Here is a 24,110-nt window from a genome sequence, read left to right as displayed (position 1 = left end):
CAGCCTCCCAGCCTCCCAGCCCCCCAGCCTCCAGCCTCCCAGCCTCCCAGCCTCCCAGGCTCCAGCCTTCCAGCCCCTGGAAATGACCATTCTACTTGGCATCTCTGAAGTTGGCTGCTCTGGCTGCCTCACATAGGCAGATCTGAGAGCATGGAACAGTTCTCTCTTTTTCTGCGTCTCATTTCATTTTCTCTGTTCATTCATGTTCTCTCTACTTTTTTAAGGCTGAGCAATGTTCCAACATGTGGGTATGCCAGGCTTGTGTAGCCAGTCATCTGCTGGTGGGCACTGGGTTCTTAGCAACCTTTAGCTAATGGGAACGATGCTTTAGAGATTTTGTTGTATTCAAGCCAAGGAATGTCTAAAACTGCAGCGGTACTCTGCCTCTTTCTCCCCTCCCTTCCCAGTAGCCCCACAACTGGAACAAACACTCTTAGGTCCGTACTTACAGGCATTTTTCTAAAACCGTTTCTTTATCTCTTTCAGTGTCCAGTCCATCCAGGAGAAGAGTCAAAAGCTCTCAACATCTTTTGACCAAGAATGTAAGGAAACGTATTTATCATCTTTGAATGACTTTTTTGAATGACTTTTTGATCCTCTTTGAACGACTTTCCCTACAAAAATAACGGTGGCCTCTCAACTCCCTCCCTCTCCACTGATCTCAAGGATGAGAGGGGGGGGGGTGTTTTCGGTGTCTCCTGTGGCTGTTTGTCCACTTAGCCGAAATAACTGGCAAATATCAACCGTACACCCAACAATCCCTAAGCAATCCCCTCATTTTGCCATTTCCCCCAGGGGACCTCAATCTGCACGCACACAGAGTTCATGATACGGACATAACACCCTGATCTAGGCAATTGTAACATCATATACAACATTATATATCCTCACTATTATAGGTAGCAGTGAAGTACTCATATAATTCCTTGTCGCATAGGCCGCCTAGCAGAATAAACAGGTAACAGAATAAGGACGAATCATCCCTCCACCACCTGTCCATCCCTCAGGCATTTGCATAGCTAGTATGTTAGTCACGTTGTGATGGATGTACAGAGGGTAAGGGTAATCTTGTTGGCGTTTGACTGCTTGCTTGAGAAAATCCTTGGGTAGCTCGGGCTGTCCCCAAGCCCACCATGTAGCCCAAGCTTGCTTGAAGAACTCTCGCCTCAATCTCCAAAATGCTGGGATTATAGGCGTAACTTCTTTAAAAATGGCTTACGGGTTTGCCTGGTAATTCCAGAAATTCTGAACAATTCAGAGGTCTCTCCAGCCTTTCATTGTCCTTTTCCTGTGTGGGCTTTCATTTTCAAATTGTATTTTGGTATTTTAATGCAGTACCTTGAAGTTGCTTACACACCTGTAGAGGCTAATGATGTGCACAACTCTCACCTGACATCCAAATTTTCCCAAGTCAGAACTACCAATACATCCACACTGTGTTTCAGGAGGAGGGCAATGTGCAGCTGCTATCACAGATTTTGGACAGAGCTATTAAAGATTTTAAGTACTATAATTTTTAAAAACCTCTTTTCTGTTTTAAAAAAATATATATGCTTTTTAGGTCAAAGGAGGCTTATTTGTTGTTTCTATAAACATTCTTTATTTTTTTTAAAGAACACAGGTACACCCTGAACAGGGCAGAGTGGCTAGGCAGTGACAAGAGCACTGCCTACAGCTTTGTTACACTCCCAAACCAGCCTGTATCCATCACAAAATCGCGAGCCCTGCAAGGATACTCAGTTCAGTGTCACAGAATTCTGAGAAGCTGTAGAACAGGACAGAAGATGCAGAGGATTTTTTTACAGTCAAGTTGCCTGTGTGTAAACCCCAGCTCCACCAACTCGTATTTATTTGAGTCAGTTGCCTAACCACCCTGGAGCTCTACTTCCTTAGCTTTAAGACAGTTAATTCAAACACGTATCTCAGGAACAAACAAACGACTTAACACATAGCAAGGGTCTGGTTCGGAAACTGTAGAGTATTAAGCATTCAGCAAATGTAGGTTGTTTTTTTAATTTGGGTTTTATTGTTTTTTGTTTGTTTGTTTGTTTGTTTGAGACATGTTCTCACTATGTAGCTTTGGCTGGTCTGGAACTCTCTATGTAGACCAGGCTGGCCTTGAGCTTGCAACCTTTATGCTAATGCCCATAGAAGTAGCTCAAAAGACAGTGCTCACACAAAGGAGTGGGTCAGGTAAGCATTTTAGGATAATGGAGTCCTTTGATAATAAGCAGGAAATCCGGCAAAAGGAAAATCCACCTTGCCTTCCAAGACACTTCCATGTGTCACCATACCTAGCCATTCATGTGTTTTTCAGTGAGAAATTTCCATATACTGCAAGATAATTATGGGCTGATTGTCTGAAAAAAATGGACTATTATTGCAAATTGATTTATTCGCTCAATAGATTTTTGAACATCTTTCCATGCCAACAGATACGTGAATATCTTATGTGACATATATGTATATTCATATATACATATGCATAGTATTCCAGTGTATGAATTACCAGTTTTTATTTATCCAAATCGAAGCTGGAGTTTTTAGAGTCGTTATCCAAAAGTCACCAAAAAAATGGAGTTTCTCCACTTTCTCTATTAATACAGGGCTAGAAAGAAAGAAAGAAAGAAAGAAAGAAAGAAAGAAAGAAAGAAAGAAAAGAAAAAAAAACGCTCTTGAAAATATTGTGCCCTTACGTATTGGCTTCTCCACATCACATCACATTCATAGATGGAACAAGATTGGTCAGGAGGATTAAGACACATTCGCAGTCATTGCCAGAGTCCTGCAATCACCTCTTTTTCCAGAACGCAAAGCTAATACTGTAGGGTCTTCCTGTTGTTAAGCTTTCAAAGGTACAAGGTGGAAATGACTTGTCATTTTATTTTGTATTTCCTCCATTTTAATGCAGTTCTTCATTTCTTTCATAGATTTATTGGCCATTGACATTTTTCCTGGCAGGTTTTTTTAAATTTAATTTTATTTATATATTTATTTACTACAATGTATTCACTTTGCATGCCCACTGCAGCCCCCTCCCTGTCTCCCTCAGTCCTACCCCACCCCCTTACTCCCCTTATGCCCTTTCCCTAGCCCTCTGATAGGGGAGGTCTTCCTCCCCTTCCCTCTGACCCTGGTCTATCAGGTCTCATCAGGACTGGCTACATCATCTTCTGCTGTGGCCTGGCAAGGCTGCATTCCCCAGGGGGAGGTGATCAAAGAGCCAGCCATTAAGTTCATGTCAGAAACAGTTCCTGTACCCCTTACTAGGGAGCCCACTTGGAAACTGAGCAGCCAATGGTCTTCCTTTGAACAGGGGGTCCTGGTGGGTTTTTTGTTTATTTTTTTCTTTTCCTTCGGCTGCTTTTAAGTCAGTCATGTATCTTTTATAAGGACTTTTGAAAGCATTCTTAGGAAAGAGAAGGCTGTGAGTCTTGAGATCCTGACCTCACTCGAACCCCTGAGAATTAAACACCTCATTCATAAGGAAAATGGAAAGGAAAGGGCTGTTCACAGATAGTGCAGTTAGGAAATTTCGTTCCAGGTGTTTAGGCCTCAGCCAGTAGCTTCCCAGCTCCTCGGTTTGGAAAGCTCAGCAGTAACCACAGAACGCACATACAGGCAGGGCAACTCAACCCGAAATCCCCCTTCCCCCTTAGTGAGACGGGGGTTCTGTCCTGTTCTCCAGCTTGGTAGCTTGAAAGTACTGCAGGAAAACCCATCTTACTTTGCACAGATACTAACATTTACAGTGTTCGTTGGCCCCAAACGTTCTTTTGCAATTCTTGTCACTCCTTGGGCTGCCATACGGATGAAAATGCTTTTTCTTCGTCCATGAATACCGCTTTCCTCTCTGAGTCATCCCCAGTGCCCAATTCACTTCCTCTTAGACCCTGCTTGAGTTGCATCTTCTTCCAGATCCTAAGGCCCATCCGCTTCTCTGGTGTGTGCTCTCTCTCTCTTCCTCCCTCCCTCCCTCTCTCCCTACCTCTTCCCTCCCTCCCACTCTCTCCCTCTACCCCTTCCCTTCCTCCCTCCCTCCCTATTTTCACTACTTTGATTCCTAGTCTGTTTTATTGCCATCCTAGTCATCCTGATGCCTGTGGATGACATAGAAATACCTCGAACACAGGAGTAGGTCTGTCGAGCATCCCAAGAGAATGGAGCCCTTTAATAATAAGCAGGGAAGCTGGCAAGGGCAAAGACAGAGAAACAGGACTGTAAATAGCCCTTTGTCCCCAGATTTGATGTTCCTGTGGGGGCACCTGTGTGGAATCTCCTGGTCTATGCAACAAGTATTTGGTTGCACTTGAAAAATCTCAGCCTGGTGCAGGTCTTCCCTGAGGTCTTCCAAAGAGCCTTAACTCAGGAGGAGGCTGTGGTTCACATTGGTTCTGTAAGCACAGCTCTGTGACCCTAAGAGAGACACGTAGCTGCCCATTACCTCAGTTTCCCTATGTGTAAAATTAGTGAGTCCACTTGAACATTTCTACAGATTCCTTCTTCCCTATCTAGAAAAATTAAAAATCTGGAGCTTGAACTCTGGCTTGACCCCAAATGGAGTATCTTTCTCTTCACTGATAGGAGAGGGGGATTTTATTGTTTTAATATGTAGTCACTAACATTCAGTGCATTTTATGGATTTTGCTCATAGTTTCCCTCCATTATTGCTTTTTCAATTTTATTGCTTGTTAAAGAGATTTATGAGCATAGGCATAATTCCTCATTATATGTAATGCTATGTATTATATCAAGCTATATTCTACTTTAGTGTTTGTTGTTCAACACATAGCTTTGACCTGGCTCATCACCCAAACCAAATAGAGATGCTTTCCCCCAGTGGCCTGATATTTATTCCAACAACATCATTAAAGATACAGCTTCCTCCGCCGACCTGAAATACCACCCTGTTGCCATGTTTTTAAAAGCCCATTTATTTTTGCTCCGGCATCCCCCAAAACCAACACTATATTCTGTGTGGTCAGCTGAAGGGGGTCTGCCAAAAGCTAGACTATCAGGGCTGAGCCTATCTGCCTTCCTCACAGACTCACAGAGGCCCAGGAGCTGACACAGAATGGGCCCTTGAAGGACAGCTGTGCACAGAAGGAAGTGACCGAGGGTAGATCAAGCCTCGGGGAGAATGACAGGTTATGGAACACTGGAGCTTCTAATGAATGAGCCTCATGGAGGAAGGACAACAGAATGAATGACTCTGTGTCCTGGAAATGGATAAAATATGCAGAATCTGCTCCCTGGCTGCCAAGGTTCCCCTCATGACTCCCCGTATTAAGATAAAATGACTGCTATTATTTGTCTCCTGTTTTCACATTTAAATTATTTCAGTGATTTAAGTACAGCTGCTCCTCAGTGCCCTCAGGGCTTGGTTCCAGGGCGCCCACAGATACCCACATTCACATGCTCAAATTCCTTGTGTAAATGGCATACCCTATGCACAGAGTCCTCACACACACTGCCTACTTTAAATAGTCTCCAGCTCACAAATCACCTAAAGATAACACCGTTACGTAAACTACTGTGTGTCATCCACTAGGCGATAAAGAACAACCTCTTGGAGTGTTCAGTGCAGATCTGGGGTTTTTTAAAACAGCGTTTTAAAGAATTTCATACAATACTTGGATGTGATCTTTTCCTTCCCTCCAGCTCTTCCCAGATCCTACCAAACCCACCCAACGTTGGCCTCCTTCCTTCTCTCTCTAAAACAGACAGACAACCACAAAGCAGGGAATCAGGTTCTCCTGGGCAGACCTACTCCTAGGCTCGGGGCTGCTGGAGTGTGGCTGAGACGCTGATAAGCTCTCACTCCATCGAAGAAACTGATTTTTTCCCCCTCTCCCAGTGGTTGTCAAATGTGAACGAACAGCTCCCAGGCTGGGCCTGGGACTTCATGCCCACTGCCCTTTCTTCATGCCGGTGCTGGTCTTCATGCAGTGAGCTGGTGCGCTGCACTCTCTGTAAATTCCTGTGTCCGTCTTCTCTGCTGCTTCCTGAAAACGCTGTTTTCTTGAAGTCACCCACCACTCTGGCTCCTACAGCCTTTCTGCCCCTCGCCCTCAATGCTCCCTGAGTCCTGAGGTCCCGTTAGTGTGTGCTATCTACTGTGGTTGAACACTAGCAGGCGATGGTAATGAACCCAGCCCAGACTCTCTTCTGACTTTCTGCCCTCGCCACTGACAACCACTCGGTGAAAATTCACTTCCCGCCACCCCGGCCCAGGCTCACCTCACGGTAGCCATTCACTCCTTACAGTTCTGTGGTGGACATGAGGTGGGTGCCGGCGCTGGGCCCTGGGGAATGAGGGGAGGAAGACTGACTGCGCTGCCCATGCCATGCAGGTGGTGATCGAGTCGGACCTGTACCCACCGAGGCCCCTGGAGCTGCTGCCTCAACGCTGCTGCGAGCGCCGGGACACAGCGGACCGCAGGCTTGGCAGGCTGCAGACTGGCAAGCAGCAGCCCGCCCGGCCACCCGGGGTGCACTCCGCCAAAACCCCGGCCAGACCTGGTACGTGAGTCTTTCAGGTTCCCCAGACACCAGGCCATTGGGTCTCCGCTGGGTCTCACCTATAGCAACAAGACCATTCACCGTGCGTGCGTGCGTGCGTGCGTGCGTGCGTGTGCGTGTGCGTGTGCGTATGCACAGGCTCCTTCCACACAGCGGCTTTTGTTTTAGTTTTGTGGCTGGTGGAGATATAACTCAGTGAAAAGCCCTGGATTCATCCCCAGTACCATAACGACAGCCATAACAACCAAACTGTACTTTTTTGTTGTTGTTGGTTTTGTTTTTTGTTTTTTCGAACAGGGTTTCTCTGTGTAGCCCTGGCTGTCCTGGAACTCACTCTGTAGAGCAGGCTGGCCTAGAGCTCACAGAGATCTGCCTGTCTCTGCTTCCCGAAGGCACCACCACTGCCCAGCTAGCCAAACTGTATCATTTTAAAATTTGAATGGCTTAATAATCTATAAAAAGAACTTAGGGGCAAACCTCTTTGAAAACTGGAAACAGTAATGTTACCATGGATACTATTTTTTTTGAAATGTCTTCCCCACTAAGCAGTAAAGCAGGATTCAGCTTTTAGCCTAGCCCACTGACGTTTCTAATAATACTTTCTCTTTAATTGATAGTTTGGGCTGTTTTTCCCCATTGTGCCAACAACGTAAAGTTACTCATGCTTTAATTCCGAAAATATAAACAGTTGAGAACGGTGGCTTTTACACTTTTAATCTCAGCGTTCGGGAGGCTGAGGCAAAAGGGTCGTCATGAGTTCAAGGTCAGCCCGGGCTTCAGGAGGACATCCTACCTCAAAAACCAGCTCAGTTGATGAAGTATTTGTGACTCAAAGATTCGTGCCTGGGTCCAATCCCCAGAGCCCACACAAAAATCTGGGTGTGCTGGTGTGACTATAAGCCAGTGCTGAAGCCAGAGACAGGGGAAGCCCAGGGCTCCCAGACCAACCTTCAGACAGCGAAAGACTGTCTCCAAAACAAAGTGGATGGCACCTAAGGAATGACACCTCAGGTTAACTTCTGGCTTCCACAAGCCCAGCTCCATGTACTCAAAAGCACTACCATGAACACACACCTGCACACAATCAAAGAAACAAACAGGGGGAGGGGAAGAAAGGAAAATCCAAGATGTTGTTAAGGCTTTGGGCATTAACAATTTTATGTTTTATAGGAATTGACATAAAGTCTCTATTGACTCTGCCCTTTGACAATCTTTTCTTATCCCATGCCTCTCCTTTGTCTTATGTTGTCTTCCAAGTTTTGTCCTGGCTATTGTTTTAATTGTTGCTTTTCCTAGGTGTCAGGCTAGGTTTCTTTGGTCTCTGTACTTAAAGGTCAAAGGTACAAGAGCACATAAACCAAGCCACATTCTCAGTTAAGATCGATTGCATACATGTAAATAGGATGAAAGCATTAGGAAAGCCACAATCTGCCTTGCAAATTAAGAGGAGATAGATCTCTCTCTGTGTCTATGTATATATAGGTGAGTGGGTGGATGTGTGTGTGTGTGTCTGTGGAAAGAGAAAAATAGACAGAATATTCCTCTTTGCTCCAAAATCATAAAGTGAGTTTATAAGCCATGCTTTTCAAATTACTGTGTACACAAGAATCAACTAGGGGACTTTCCCTGATGCAGATTTTAATTCAGAAGAACCCTAGTCTTTCCCACCAGTGGATCCAAAGGTTTCCATTTCTGACATGCTCCCAGATGCTGCTGCTCTTACAGCTATAGGGTCAACAGGCTGAGGAGCAGGGGTTTAGAAAGAAGTTAGTACGGCGATTTTCGAACTGGGGTTCCAGGAGTAGTACCCAGAAATATGTTGGAAAAGCACTAGAAATTCCAGGGTTTAAGGCATATCAATCTGTGTTCTACACACACACACACACACACACACACACACACACACACACACACACACCTTGAAATAATTCTCAACCACGCTACAAGGCAGACGGTGGCTTTTCTAATGCTTTCATTTGACCTGCTGCAGTCATCTTCTGCCAGTGCTCAGAACAGAAAAGCCAACACTGTAGATATTGTTTGACCTGTGTAAGATGGTATTTCCTGGCAGCCACAGAGCCAAGGTACAATATGCAGTCCTGGTGTTATCTTATGGCCAGCCCCTCTTCCCCCCAACTGTTTAGTTTTAGGGGTCACACCAATAGTTTTTGAAAGACTGTGTCTCATAGTGTAGTCCATGCTGACCTCAGACTCTTGATCCTCCTGCCTCAGCCTCCTGACAGCCAGGACTTTGAGTGTGTTACCACACCTGGCTGCTTTCACAGCTTTGTAAGTGGTTGGTGTCGTCTGTACTGCTGAAGTCAGTCTTTTACTCTGAAGGCACGAGCGTAGGTTATGAAATGGAGAGTCTGCCTGACATGTGACACTCAGCTCATGCAGAGATGTGCTAGTCAGGTCTGGGTGGGGTTAAAAATAGATTCAGCTGGGCATTGATTCAATATGCTCAGGGCCTCCAATGTGATAGATTCCAGGATGGGTAGGAGGAGTGTTGCTGAGCTGAAGCCAAACCCTGGTGTTCTCCAAGGAAAGGCTAGGCACCAGCCCACAGTGATCAATTCTTACTTCAATTCAATTCTTACTTCCTCCTCTCAGCATGTCTCCAGGGACCTCAGATCTAGGGGCTTGCTCTTTCTCTGAGTTGTAGGGGGAAAAAAAAACAACTCTTGGATGCCACAGACTTCTCAGGTAGGGGAGAGGTGAGAAAACCTGGAGGTCACAGGGAAGCTGTAGGTAGAACCAACGAAGGCGTTCTCACAGCAAGGTCTTAGATGCTGCGAAGGGGCAGTGCCCATCTCCCGGAACTGTTGAACTTTTACCCAAAGATGAACTAAAGTGCCTCAGAACCACCTCATCAAAACAAGCTAAAAGGTGTGACCTTTCACCAGGCATGATTGTCCAGTTTTCCAGAGAGTCGCCAGTTTCTTCCCTAGGACTTCTGTGTTCTCCCCACTCACTTTATACAGTAGGCTGACAGTGTCAGCCCAGAGAGCTCTTGCCTAACCCCTTTTGTGCCTTACCACAAAGTTCCCAGGCTCGCACTCCCGAATCTCACATATGCAGACCACTTCAGCGAAGGGCCTCTCCCTCTCCAAAGCTCCCTGATGCCCTCCTAAGACAGGAGGTGCTTCCTCTGTCATCTTTTGTTTTTACCCCTGTTGTCTCATCCCACTCACCTGCCCTCCAAGCCCTGATGACATCCCACGACCACCTAATGGAGCACTCCTGTTCTTACATTCTGTCCTTCCCATCCTAACCCTGCAGCTCAGGGTCATTCTACCATAACATGGATGTCCCATTCCATTAAGTTTCCCTGAGCCTTCATTAATGTTCTCTCTGCAGCTCTCCTTCTCTGGTTTGGGATATGTTATTCCTTGACCAAGCTTCCCTGGGCCTTCCAGAGGTCTAATATCTCCAAACATTTTTTTTTTTTTTTTTTTTTGGTCTGGTGCTTTAGTTACTTTTCTGGTTCTGTGATAAGACACCATGACCAAGACAGCTTACACAAGGAAGGGTTTATTTTGGGTTTAGAATTCCAGAGGGCTAGTGACCATAGGACAAGGACAGCATGGCAGCAGACAACAAACAGGGTGACTGGAACCGCAGCTGGGAGCTCACATCTCAAACTGCAGTCAGGAAACAGAGCAAACCTAAAATGTCTTTTAAACTCCCAAAGTCTGCCCCTGATGATATACTTTTTCCAGCAAGGCCAACACCTAGTAAGCCTACCCAAACAGGGTACCAACTGGGAGCCAAGTAGTCAAATGCCTGAAAATATAGGCGACATCTCATTCCAACCGCCACATCTGCCTTCAGATGAATCTTATGGATCACCAAAGCCTTGGTTTCCCCAACTAGAATATGCAGACTGTCATGACAGCTCCCCCTTAAGGTGACAGTAGGGATTAAATGAGATGCAGCTGTCTCCAGATCAAGCATACTTAAGATGCCGGACTCCGCAATGCAAAATCCCTATGTAAGATGGCACAGTAGTATTTGCATATAACCTATACACACCTGTCTTTCTGCTTACTTTACACTATCTATGGATGGTTACTTAAATACTTTGTATGCTATAAATACTATGAAAGTCATAGTTATACTGTACTGTTTAGGCTAGGGCAACAAGGAAAATAAGTAGGTACTTTTCACAGTACATTTTTTTTTAATAGGGTCTCATGATCTAAGGTGTGTCTTGGACTTACGTGCTTTGAGCTGTTGCTCCTCTCGCCTTCACTTTCCAATGTTGGGCTTACGTGCATGTGCTACCATGTTACATGCATGTAACATACCGAACCTTGCTACACAAATGCAATTTCATCATTACCATTGTCGTTGTCGCAGAGCTTGGTATTGAGCCCAGGGACTTTCCTATGCTAGGCACACGCCGTCTACCAACTGGACTCCACTCCCAGCGCCACAAATGCAATATTTTGAAGTACTCTTTAGCTATGAATGGGGGGCCTTCAGGTACCAGGGCCAACTAGTTATTGTGCAGTTTGCGCTCAGCCCAGTGCCTGGCCCACTTTGAAAATAAGCTGCTGTTATTCTTTATTCAAGGGCACCACTTGTGGTTTGACCTTGATGTGAAAAGAGAATTATCCTAGACCAAGCGAACTGAGTAGGATGTGTCTTTGGGTAAAACCATAGGGGGAAAAAATGATTCATGAATTGGGCGACTCCCAGAGCAGCATGTACAGGGAGCAAAGCAGTATTCACAGCAAAGCCCAGAAAACGGTTCACTCGGCTACAGCCCAATCAGCCAGGCAACTGGTTCCCACTTAACCAGTTCGCCCACAAGCCATGGGGCCTATGTAACTATTTAAGCTCAGCTACTGTGAGCTGGCTTGGTTTGAGTACAAACTTTACAGAGCCACCATGTTGCATGGATTCCTGGGTTCCAAACTGCGGTCATCGGGTTTGCATTGCAGATGCTTTTACCAGCTAAGCCATCTTCCAGCCCCTAAGATTTCTTACATAGGCACGGGTGTGATGATGTTAGAAAAGAGAATGTGAGGTGGGAAGGAGAGATCTAAGGGGTGGGGGAGGCGGTAAGACGCATGTGAGATGAAAGCAGGCAGGGCTGGAACGAGGGAGGGGAAGGAGACCAGCAGGAAGAGAGAGAGGACTAGAGAGGGAAGCAGAGTGGATAGGCCACTAGAGTGGCTATAAACAAAGTATGCGTAAAATGCCATAATGACGGAGCTCATTCCTCTAACTGAGGTCTTAGGAAAGGAGGAAGTGATGAGGCCACATTCTATGAGCACCTGCTGCATGCAGACACAATGCTAAATGGTTTTTTTTTTTTCAAGTTGGCTTAATTTTTTTTTCCAGCAGCTTGAGGGTCAAAGCAAAACAGCTGAAAGTACATGCATTTCCTCTCTCTGCCTCCTGCCTGCCCACGGGCGGCTTCCTCCACTCTGAACATTCCTACCTCGATGACGCGCTTGTCACAGTTGTTGGACTATAGTGACCTTAGTTCCAGCTTCCTGGAACAGTGGCAGGGGTAAGGGCGACCCCACTTGGCAGGTAGCATTGCCTTGCTAGCACTGCAGCCCGTTGCTACGAAGGCCTGAGAAATTCTCTCTGTGATTGGGGCGGCTAGCAAGATCATTGATTCAGAAGCTGAGGGGGGCGGAACTCGGAGAACCGCTGAGTAACATCTCCCCTGTTCAACTTCGCAGCGGGGATTTCTGAACCCAAAGCATCGAATCTGTGTGGGAGCCGAGCATACGGGAAATCGCTGGTAAGTGAAATGAGCCGGCTTCATTGTAGCTGCTGTGCTTGTTATGTCTTTCTGGTGCAAGAAAGAGATGGCTTTCTTTGCCCTGGGCCGAGGGTTGTTAGGAAAGCAGCACCGTGGTTCTTTGGTCACGGAACTAGCCGCTGATCCCGCTCTGTGTGCTCGGGACACATCACTGGCTGCTTCTCTTTCTCAAGAGGAATTCAGTTCACAAGCAAACAGACACTGTGATTCGTCAGCATCCCATGCAGGGGAGAAGAACCAGTAGGTCTGGCCGGGCAGCAATCCCTGACTAATTCCCAGATGCGGCTCTGGGGTAAAGGGGTGTTAAGTTCTCCAACACTAAGAGGGGAGGTCATGCCATACAGGCCCCAAACACAAGCAACTCAGTCAGCCTGGCTGCTGTCACATGCCACAGACTAGGGCACCGAAACATTTTCTCACAGCAGATTCAGTGTCTGGAGAGGGCTCTCCTCTCGCCTCTGCATTTGGATTTGCTCTTGCTAAGTGTTTTCTGTCCATACAAATCAAGGCATTGCTGAAATCTCTTTCTTCTTATGGGACACTAATCTCTTCATAGATGTATCACCCTTGATATCATCATCTAAACCTGGTTACTGCCCAGAGAATCCACCCCAGACACTAGGAGATAGGTAGGGCCCTAAGGGATGGGTTTGAGTCAGGCAAAAACAGTCAATCCATAACAACCAGTTCTCTCAGGATAAGGTGCTTCTGGAGCACTGCTTATAGTCAGGTTCACTGGGATTTGAGGGCTGCCGTGCAAGATGTATATTAGGCATCATTAACCTAGTGCCAGTCTTGAAAGTAGATTGGTAGCTTGTGTGAAGGGAACAACTGGACCATGGTCCAGGCTGAGTACCTTCAGGTGTAAGCCTTAGGGTACAAGTTGCCCACACAGATGGGTCTTAACTGGCCAAAAATGGCTCAACTTTTACCTTTCTTCCTCACTCCATTAGGACGTAGGGGCTAGCATGTGACTCTGGGCAAGGTGGCCTGCCACAGAGAGACGCTTGCCTACCCTCTGCCCACCCTGAAGTTGAACAGTTTGTCCTTTCCTAAAGCGGTTGGGGGGGGCATGTCCCAGATTTATCTCCTCTTCTCCTTCATAGTCTTCTAGGGATGAGTGTGGGGTAAGAGTCAGTGGTAAATGGAGGTGAGGTCATCTCAGATCATCTCAGACATCCTAGGCTCTTGCAAGTGGCTGCTCTTCAACATGAAAACTAGAAGAGATGCCAGAAGCTAGCTGGGCCAGCCTCTCATCATCGTTGAACAAATTAGACAGATACAGGTATTTATGCTCTGGACAAGAGACCTAATCCAAGGATTTCAGTAAGATCCATGTATTGGAAAAACTACACAAAGGGTAGGGATGGAACAAATGATTGTCAAGGAGGTCTCCTTTCCAATCATGTTGAGGAAACAGGATGGCTAGGCAGCTGGCTGAGGAAAGGAAGAAAGTCTTGAGAGTTGCTGAGCTGAAAAAAAAAAAAAAAAAGGTTGAGGAGGAAAGAGGCTAGCAGCCTGGGATTCCTGCTCCCAGGCCTCAGGGGAGGTTTAGATGGTGCCTTGGCAGATAAGCGGCTGTAACAGGGACCCAGAGAAAGCATGGGTACTGTGGGGTGGTGACGAAAATGAAGAGGCAGAAGCAGCATTTCCATGGTCCTGGGAAGGGTGAAGCTATGCCTTATCCCTCATCCTATGCTTATTGCCCAGAGGCATGAGAGAGACCCAGAGCCTGCCCATCTAAATCTGATTCCGTGCGGACACAGAGGAGGTGTGACTAAGGAAGACAGGGGAAGGGCTGGGAACCAGGCCTTCCTTCCAGAGCTAAGGAGCCTTGGGCTTATGTTTGCAGAGCCATCAGCAGGATAGGGAGGGAGAGGCCAGAAGGTGGCACAGTGACTCTGCCCTCAGACTTTCCCACTCCAGGAGAGAGGTGGTAAATAACGGTGTCCTTGACCTGGAATTTCTCCAGAGACTGGGAAATGTGGTGACTTGACGCTTTGAAACAGAAGAACAAAGAACCTCTGCAGCAGCCTCTGGACTTAGCCCTGATTACCTGACTAGGCCATCAGTTAATTTCTCAGTGTCTTTGGAAGGGCTGAAGAGGGCTGGGGTCCCAGATTCTCCCATCTGTCATGCAATCTTTCAAGGGACCAAGACAGTAGCTAGTAGAAGGAAAACAACCAGAAAGAAGGCACAGCTTATCCTATAATCTGTATAGTGCTCTGGGGACACTGGGACAGCAACCTCAGGGAAGACCTGGTCATTTTGGCCTTAAAAGGCTGATAGAAATGAGGCCGTGATCCAGAGAAGGATGAAGACATACAGAGCTGTGGGTCAGCAGTAGGAAAGGCGGGAAGCCTGCTGGAAGTGGGCCTGGGATTGGCAGACTCAAACAGGTCATAAAAGGCAGAGCTGCAAGCCAGCCTCGCAAGACCTCAAGGAGAGAGAGAGATGAAGAGTTGGCCCGAGTCTTCCAGGACTCCTGACAATTCTAGAGTCCAAGAGGGACATAGAGAGGGTAGCAGGCCTGGGCACAAAAGAGGTCTGAATAGACCATGCTTTGAAAAGTGCAAGGAAGCAAATAGAGAGGCTGGTGCTAGTGTGGCAGGGCCGTTGAAAAAACTCCACAGAATTGACAGTGGAAGGCGAAGGGTGACGGCCTCTTGGATGACTGAATGGCTCGCTCTCTCACGTGTCTCTCTGCCAGTGGTTCTTAGAGTTGAGTCCCAGGACCAGCAGTTTCACAGACCTTACTCATTTCAGCAACTCAGGCAACGTCGGGCCTGCTAAGCCAGATACTGTGTGGGACCGGCACTACCCTCAGAAGGCCTCCAGCGTGCCTGATGCGGATTGGGAGAGGGCTGTTGCCCAGGTGGAGCGTGGTACCTTCAGACAACCCTCTTAGAAATGGCTGCAATGTGTGCCGGGGTGGGGTTGTGACACCATCCTCAGTTCTTTCCCCGCTTCCTTGAAACGCAGATTCCTCCGGTGGCCAGGATCTCCATGAAAGCTCCGGCTGCGGTGGACGTGGCAGCCAGGGGTTCAGAAAACGGATCTGTTCTGGGAAGGGGGTGAGTATCATGCTTTCCAGCTGTGCTGCCTGCCTGGCTCTCCGCCCAGCCACCATGCACAGAAGGGGGAGGGAGCCCCAGGCACAGGAGAGAGACAGGTGACCAGCTTTTCACACACCTGCTATGCCCAACAAAACCCATTCCAGCCGTAAATTATCTTGCAACAAGGCCTGTCATCCCGTGTCCAGCTATCAACACATCCATTGCTTGCCTAGGATTCAGCTGAAGTACTTTTCATGGTTTCTACCCCATTAACTCTGGTCTCGGGGCTTTGCTTAATTAGATGAATGTAATCAGGAGCCTTATCCAGAACACTGTAGATGGTGGCAGAAATGCCTCGTGGGTTCTTTTAGGGACCCTTACTCACAGGTAAAGAAATGTATCAAATAATTTTCTGGCTGGGTATGTATGCAGCTCCGAAGGCCAGCACCTGCCTAGCCTGTGTGAGGTGCTGGCCTTCATCTCCTATGCTGCAAAACAAAGAAACAATAAAGCACAGGTTTAAAACAAACTGTAAACATGGCCACTGTTAACTCCATCTGCTAAAGAGCCAGCCTAGGGTGGCAAGAAGATTATTTCCCCCAGTATTCACAGGCCTTCAACACAGTAAGACAGTCAGAGCCTGCAATTCAGCATAGACATATGCCTCATTAACTGCCTTCTACACGGCAGGAACTTCAACTCCAAGGGGATCAGATGCCCCTGGCCTCTGAGGACATCTCCACTCGTGTGTACACAGAGACACAAGCATTTTGCATATATACAATTAAAATAATAAAGTAAATCTTTAAAAAAAAAACATAGTTGAGACAAAGGTCAAGAGTTCAAGGTCAACCTGAGCTACTGGGTGAAACCTTGTCTACAAGCAAAAACATATGTATTCAAGCAAAGTGTTGAGGGGGGGGAGGAAGAAATATGAGAGAGAGAGAGAGAGAATGAGCCCTGCATGGTGGTGCATACCTATGATTCCAGCACTAGGAAGATAGAAGAAAGAGAATCGGAAATCCAAGGTCTACCGTGGTGAAAGCCTGGGTTACATGACACATTGTCTAAAAAGAAATAGGGAGGAGGGCAGGAATAGATCATGTATGGAGGGTGTCTTAGTTAGGGTTTCTATTGCTATGGTGAAACACTATGACTAAAGCAACCTGGGGAGAAAAGGGTTTATTCAGTTTACACTTCCAGCATTGTCATCCACCACTGAAGGAAGTCAGGACAGGAACTCAAAGCAGGACAGGAACCTGGAGGCAGGAGATGATGCAGAGGACATGGAGAAGTGCTGCTTAATGGCTTGCTCATTATTGCTTGCTCAGACTACTTTCTTATAGAACCCAGAGCCTCCAGCCAAGGGGATGGCATTACCCACAATAGGCTGGGCCCTCCCCCACCTATCACTAATTAAGAAAATACCCCAGAGCTAGGCTCTTGGAGTTTGAACTCAAGAGAGAAAGAAAGAAAGAGAGAGAGAGAGGAAGGAAGGAAGGAAGGAAGGAAGGAAGGAAGGAAGGAAGAAAGAAAGAAAGAAAGAAAGAAAGAAAGAAAGAAAGAAAGAAAGAAAGAAAGAAAGAAAGAAAAATAAATAAAGAAAGAAAATGCCCCACAGCCAGATCTTTTGGAAACATATTCTCAATTAAGGTTCCCTCCTTTCTGATGACTCTAGCTTGTGTCAAGTTGATGCAAAACTGGGCAGCCCAGGGAGTTTAACTCATACTGCTAAACGTTTTTTAAAAAGTTTCTAATTCAGCGATTGGGACACAATACACTTGGTGAGATGTTCAGTACATATGTGAAGGGACACAGGCTCAAACACAACAAAATACTGGTACATTATAAAGAATAGAGGTTAATTTGGGTGATCCAATGCCAAGGGACTGTACCCAAAGATGGCTTCATAGTTTGTGCAGGACATTTACACAACAGAGATGGAGAAAAGAGATATATTCAAACTGGTTTTTATGGCAGACCCACTCTTGAGATAACTTATTAACCCAAGAATCAGTTAATCCCTTCATGAGGCCAAACTCTAATTGAAAAGGTCCTACCCTGGTCTTAGGTCTTTCTATTTTGGGTGTTGGAACTAGAACCCAGGCTTGCATGTGTGATACTGTACCCTAGGGTTGTATCTGCAGCCCTTGTTTGATTTTTGAGGCTGAGTCATATGGCATCATCCAGCCTAGCTAGAACCTGAGATCTGCTGCTTCTGTCTTCCAAGCACTGAGAATACAAGTGTGGTCCCTGGTCTCTTAATACCTCAAAATGGAGATTAAGTTTCGAGGTGAGTTGTAGAAAAGCAGCCACAATAAAACCATAGCAAACACTAACCAAAGGAAGTAACATCACGGGAGGCAACATGGGGACCCACGGGATGGAACACTTCTGAATGTCAGAATTCCCCTGGAAAGAAGTGTGGAAACCAAGCTGTGTGCCATTTGATGTGTTGGGATTTAAGTGGGGGAAGTTGGTTGTTGGTTTTAACTCACTTGGCCTGGATTTCTTTCTGCTTAGCAAGTTTTTCTGAAGGGCAGTAGCTGCTACAGACTACTGAAGTCGACCGGGAAGGCTATGCCTCACCTCCTCCATACAAGTCAAGCATTCTAGGCCACAGTGATGCCCAGCTTCTCCAAACCCCGTCACCCCGCCCCCAGCCCCACCCCACCTCGCCCGCCTCATCCCTATGCCGGAGATTAAATCCAGGCCTTACACGAGCTGGGTGAGCACTCTACCACTACCAGGCTACCACCCAAGTCCTCCTTACTTATTCTCACTGCTTAGGCAAGCAAGACTCAAAACAAGAGGCTAGGACCCCAGATCCCATGAACCGCTATGCTCATGGTCACTCCATCAGAGATCCACCCCCAGGGGACATTCCTGTGGGTGTTCTACAGTGAGCCCCCCCCCCCCAAGCTATGTAGAGCATGGTCATAGAATAGAGGAGAAGAAAACAACTCTGTCTAGACGCTCTCCTCCAAGAAACAACTGAAGTCTGTCTCAGTGCGGTAATCAGCTTCGCCAACCCATCCCCAACTCTTTGGTTTTTGTTTAGATCCAGATACCTCAAGAAGACAGCAGAAGAGTACCCAACTCTTCCCCAGGGAGCCGAAGCCTCCCTGCCGTTAACAGGCAGTGCTTCCTGTGGTGTTTCTGGCATCCTACGAAAGATGTGGACCAGGCACAAGAAGAAGTCTGAATACGTGGGAGCCACCAACAGCGCCTTTGAGGCCGACTAAAGGTGACCTTTCTTGGGCGCCTTGCACTGGCCAAGGTTCACAGGAGAAGTGTTGAGGACTGGGACTGAGCTGCCCTCCCTCTGCTGGTTGTGGTCCAAACACATCATCCTCCCTTACGCTCTAGCATGGGGCATGCAGAGTAACATCCCCAGAAGGCAGGAAAGCAGAACTGCTAAAGCACCGGACTTTAAAGTCTTTTTGGGAGATTATAAAGATTACATCCCTGTCTTTAGGCAAAAGCAAACACCAGAAGCACCAAAAGCAAACTTTTCCTGGCCCCGTTTGAAAACCCTCCAAGGAAAACAGAAGGCAGTTGCTCTGTCTTCTCGAGTTTTCCCAAAAATGTATGATTCCTGGTGTCAGTGTAAAAGCTTGATTCTGAGGTTCTCAGAACACAACAGTTCTTACTTTTCTCACTTTGTGTCTGTTTTGCCTTGATGAAACATTTCGTCTTAACTTTGTTCTAATATCTACTTAACAGCATCCACCATCACTCACTCTGCTCTGCTATCCATGGGCATGACTGCATGAGTTCTTTTAGGAGCATTTTTAAAGCACTTAAAACTTCAGTGTTAATCTTAATGTGTTATATTTTGTGAAGTGGTACAATTGCCCGGCCTTGTACAATGGCTTCAACCCGGAGAGTGTTTTTTCCATTGTTGTCTCTTCTTATCATTACAAAGCCACTGCTAAGAACGTACTGTTGTCCCCAGCTTACAGATGGGGAAACTGGGGACGTTACGTGACCAGACAGCAGGTTGTGGGACTGTCACCAAATCTAAGCTTCTCTCTAATTACTGTCTGATGAAGTTGGAACAAAGAAGTGATTTGGATGAAATGCATCATTATGTATTAGATAAGTAAGGTGGATATGGTAGCAGGGGACAGGAAAGCCACCTTCTCAAAAGGTTCAGGCAGGAGGATCGCATGTTTGATGCATGTCTGGGAGGCTGAGCAGACCGTGACTCAAAAACAAAACAAAACACACACACACAGAGAGAGAGAGGGAGAGAGAGATTATGCATTAGATGAAACCAAAAGATATTGCCATTTTCTAAGTTGAAAACAGCTGGAAGAATCTATTTCCTGTGGCTCAAACTATTTACTATCACTTAAAATGATCCTATAAGATCATATAAGAGATAATGGTAACCATAGCTATCATTTGTTAAATGCCTACCTGCCCTGTGCCAGGCACAATGCTGAGCACTTGGCATGAATTACTCTATTCTTTCTAACAGCTAACTTAGGTGAATTTGTCCACTGTGTATGTAGATACTAATCCAAAAAGGTTAAGTGTGTAGGTTGAAGAAACCTGGCTCTAAGTGTCTGACTTCAATGACCGTATTGTATCTTCCCCTTCACCCAAAATGGGAAGCAGGGAGGACTGAAGTGAGCAAAGAGTCTTCATCTCCAAAGGCCTGGAATTCAGTGTGGAGATAGAATCTCAGGTATTAACATGCAGAGATTGATGAGTGGTGTCTGTCTGTGGAGAGGTCGGGAGCACAGACCTTATCTATTTCTCATCTGTGGCTTCAATTCTGCCCTACAAGTTTTGTTTCTTAATTAAGACATTTTAATTAATCTGATCTTCTTAATTAACGCAGAAACACTGAAGTAAAATTTATCCCAATTGTGTCGAGACCCACCATGTCTTGGCACAGGAAAGAGTTTGAAGAGTTTGGGTCTCGGGCTCCCTTCTGCGTGCTGTTCTGTGAACACTTGTCTCCTGTTCCTCATACTCTAGGTCAAACCCAGATGTCCAGGCTTTCGCCTTGCTTATTGCTGCTCTTCAGCCTCTGCTTTAGACCCTGAGCATCTGACCCTGAAGGGGTCTGGGACTCAGGGGCTAGTCTCAGTGAACCAGCCAATGTCACACACAGTACTAAGCTGAAATCCGGAACAAAGTTAGGGAAGAAACAGGTCATAGAATCCCCAGTGATTGAACTTATTTAACTTAAAATTTGATGTCTTAAACGTGTGTGTGGCACCTGGAGATTTATGTATAGACTGGACCTCACTTATTTATCTTTAATTTAAATATTTTATGGTGAAATGTTTGTAGAACATTTCATTTGGCTAATTCAAATCAAAATAAAGTTCGCTTCATTTGTGACATTAATAAACCCCTTGAAGAGCGTGTCTGAGGCTCCCTCACTCAATGAGAGAAGATTTGCACAACAGGAGAGAATTATTCATCTGGGTCTCGCTACTCCTTGAAGTGGGAGAGAAATACGAAACAAGTGCGTTCTTTCCATCCTGAGGCAATGTCTGTGTCTGATGTTACAGGCTCTGCCCACAAATCAGCACTAGGGTCTCAGCTGAAAGGACTAGCCAATGACCTACAATCCCAGGTCTTATCTTTTTCCCTGCTCCGGTGATCTTTCGGAACCCTCCATAAATTCCAGGGTCCCAGTGACCATCCCAAGCCTGCTGGCTTCTCCCCTGGCTTGGGAAAAGGCAAACTCTCCCCTGTGCCCATCTCATGCCTCTTGCTGGAGACTGCCCCCATGACTCACGGCACAGCCACTCAGAAGGATGCCACGGCTGACTGCAGAGTGCTGTTTGGCAAGAACCACGACTGGGGTCCTTTCGAACGAGAGGCAAGGTTTCCAGGACATGTAGGGGAATGAAACTGCCTCTGTTAGGACAGAGGCCAGTCACATACTTCTAACTCTGGAGATACCCCACCCCACCCAGCACCAAAGTTGCCTGGAGCTGGCAGATGGGCAGTGGGTAGGCAAAGCAAGACAGCCAAGCCCAATTTTAAAAAAGAATCATGTAGCAGGTCGTCTCTGACACAAAATTGGCAGGGACAAAGGGATAAACAAGGAAGAACACAAGCAAAGGGGAGCCTCTGGGGAGTTAGAATTTGCACTCCATTTCTAATTGCTCATCAGCATGTTATCCTGTCATCCTCCACCAAGAAGTCCCTGACAAGTATATCCCTGGTTCTCTCAAAGGACAAGGGAAAGACTGTCCTCTGAGAGACCTTCCTTCTGAAGACCAGCCCACACACCTGGCCATTTGATTTGTTTTTGTTTTGATTATTGTTATGAGACTGGGACAAGATTCCTATCTATCCATACTCTCTACTGGGAAGGAGCAGGAAGGTAGAGAAATGTCACATCACTCCTGGACCTTGTTGGAGTCTGTAGAAGATCCAAGCTGAGGGGTTCTTACAACTCTGTGTTGAAGGTCTTCCCACATCTCTCAGACTTCTCAGGCCCGAAGCAAGTGCCCTTTCTGGGCTACCCCATACCATACCTCATCCTATTTTCTTCAGCACTAGGATTTGATCCAGGGCCCTTAAGCACTAGTCAAGTGTTGCTGGACTACAGTCCCAACTCTCCCCTATCCCATTTTTAGTTTATTTTGAATCACTGAGCTGTCTGACTGACCTCAAACTTGAAGTCCTCTTTCAAATAGCTGGGCTTACAGGTAGGGGTCACTATTGTCAAGCTCTGGGCCAAAAGTACGTTTGCCATCAGGCAAATGCTGCTATCTCCAGGTGACTGAGGCTTTGCTTGTCAACCTGAAGGCTCCCACTGCATTTTCCAGGTATCCCTGGAGTGCTAAACCAATGATGACCCAAATTTGGGGAGAGGGAGGGGGTCTACCCACAGAGAAAGAAACTAAGTGTCATGTCCAACTGCCTGATCTCCAAGGCTTGCTACAGGGAGAGGCACACCTGTGGCATCCTGTGTCCTATATCCCACTCCAGCCAGGAAAGGAAAGCATTGGCAGAGGGCTGGGGGGGGACATAAGGTTTTTCAGCAGCAGCTCTCACTAAATAGGACACAGCTGTTTGTATCATAGCAGACTCTACAGGTAATGATCCAAGAACAAGCCTGTTCCCAGATGCCAGCCTTTAGATAAAGACAAGAGGCAGCACAGACTATGCAGGACTAGATCAGACCAAATCGAATCGGTGAGGGCAAGCTTGTTTACAGTTTCTCAATATTGTCCCCTCAACTCACCAAATTGCCATAAACACAGAAGCACACAACACACACACACACACACACACACACACACACACACACACTGCTACACCTTAACCTCTACTAGGGCCTGAGACCTCAGTGCCCCTTGGCCACCCGGGACTCTCATCTCTTCCATCCAAAGCCTCCTTTCTTAAATACCCCATGCCCTGCACTTCAAATTGGCAGAAACCCTGACAGTGAGAGAACTTGGGCGGCTATAGGACCTCATGGAGATTTCTGAGTTCACTTTCTTCATTGGTTGAAAAGAAAATGTCCCATCTTCCTCTGTGTCCCAGAAATGATTAAACAAAATTCCTGTGCTAATATGCAGCTGATTTGTATTAGTGTGGCTATTCAAGTGAGGAGATCGGAGCCCTTGCCCAGTAGCTGCAAATGCCCAGGGCTACCCTGAGCCTCCCCCTCTGTGTTGTCCCTGCTTACTTGGGGTTCTCGCCAACTCCTCTGTGGAGAGTAGTCCTGAACAATGCCCTGCATGTTAGAGGGACTGAAGGCTCGGAGCCCGCTTAGCATTACGACCAGTACTCATCCTCGCCAGTTATTTGCCCAGGCCCTGCCTGGATTGTCCTCCTGAGAACAATGCATTACAATGTGCCTGTCTTATACAGGCACAGTATAGATCACATAAGTGTGAAATGGACCAAGGCAAGAAAGGATTGCCCTTTACGTTGTGATGGGTCATGTAAACCTTAGAGCAAGTGATTGGAGGGGTGGAGACGAGACTCAATTAGAGACTAGAAGGTAATGTCTTAAATTCTTTGCACTCACAGCGCAACACTCTTCAGAAGCAAATGTCCTCTATAAAGAAGACAGGAAACTGCTGGCTGGGTCACAACATTCAGCCCAATAGCTATGGGCCCCTGAAGAGTATAGAAACGACAAACAAGTGTGAGACTCAGGTTAAGAAGCCTGGTGCCAGGAACCCAACTCTCATATGTTGGACTGAGACTTGTAGGGTTTCCTTGCTGCTTGAGTTTCTTTGGGCCTCTATTTTGCATCATCTGTCCATGGGAATTAAGTTAACTACCCCCTCTACCTCACAGGCTGAAGACAACTCAGCAGAGCCCAGGCCTAGCGGGGCTTTGCAAATTGTGAATTGCATTAACATATGGTGTTGTGATAATCCACCCCATTCAGAAGAAGCAGAGCTGGGCGGGGAGCAGTGATTCAGGCTGAACATGAGGCAGGGACTGAAAATAGAATCATTTCCTGAGCCCAGGGGCCAGGGTTCTCAGAAGATGGTGGGCAGGGGAGGGAGGCTCCAGGCTGGCTGAACCCAGGGCTCCCTCTTTCCACTGCAGCATTTGGTCCTATCCTGCAGCCCCAGGTGGCCACACACTGTGCCAGGTCAGCACAGGCCAATGACCCTTGGCTCACAAGCAAGACGTGGGTGGTGACTACTCTTTTGAATTCAAAAGATTCTGCTCGCTGCCAACTGCTGCTCCTGGCCTCTTGCCTGCATTCCCTACCAGCAAAATTAGCCCTCCGCTGAAACCTA

At 46.8% G+C, this 24,110-nt stretch overlaps 1 protein-coding gene across 1 annotated transcript in view; it reads left to right on the top strand.

Annotated features, from left to right (window-relative positions):
- Vxn (vexin) overlaps positions 1 to 20,794 on the top strand; it is a 24,525-nt gene extending 3,731 nt beyond the window's left edge. Inside the window, exons 2-6 of the mRNA XM_055603377.1 lie at positions 487 to 542; positions 6,354 to 6,522; positions 12,225 to 12,286; positions 15,290 to 15,381; positions 18,425 to 20,794. Of these exons, the coding sequence (XP_055459352.1) occupies positions 487 to 542; positions 6,354 to 6,522; positions 12,225 to 12,286; positions 15,290 to 15,381; positions 18,425 to 18,608 (563 nt within the window). The 3' untranslated portion in view covers positions 18,609 to 20,794. The remainder of the gene's footprint in view (positions 1 to 486; positions 543 to 6,353; positions 6,523 to 12,224; positions 12,287 to 15,289; positions 15,382 to 18,424) is intronic.
- The last annotated feature ends 3,316 nt before the right edge of the window (positions 20,795 to 24,110 follow it).

The sequence above is a fragment of the Psammomys obesus genome, unplaced genomic scaffold, assembly GCF_907164565.1.
Source record: "Psammomys obesus unplaced genomic scaffold, mPsaObe1.curated_primary_1811, whole genome shotgun sequence".
NCBI classification, from domain to species: domain Eukaryota; kingdom Metazoa; phylum Chordata; class Mammalia; order Rodentia; family Muridae; genus Psammomys; species Psammomys obesus.
The sequence above is the reverse complement of the archived record's forward strand: the minus strand, read 5'-3'. Positions and strand labels throughout refer to the sequence as shown.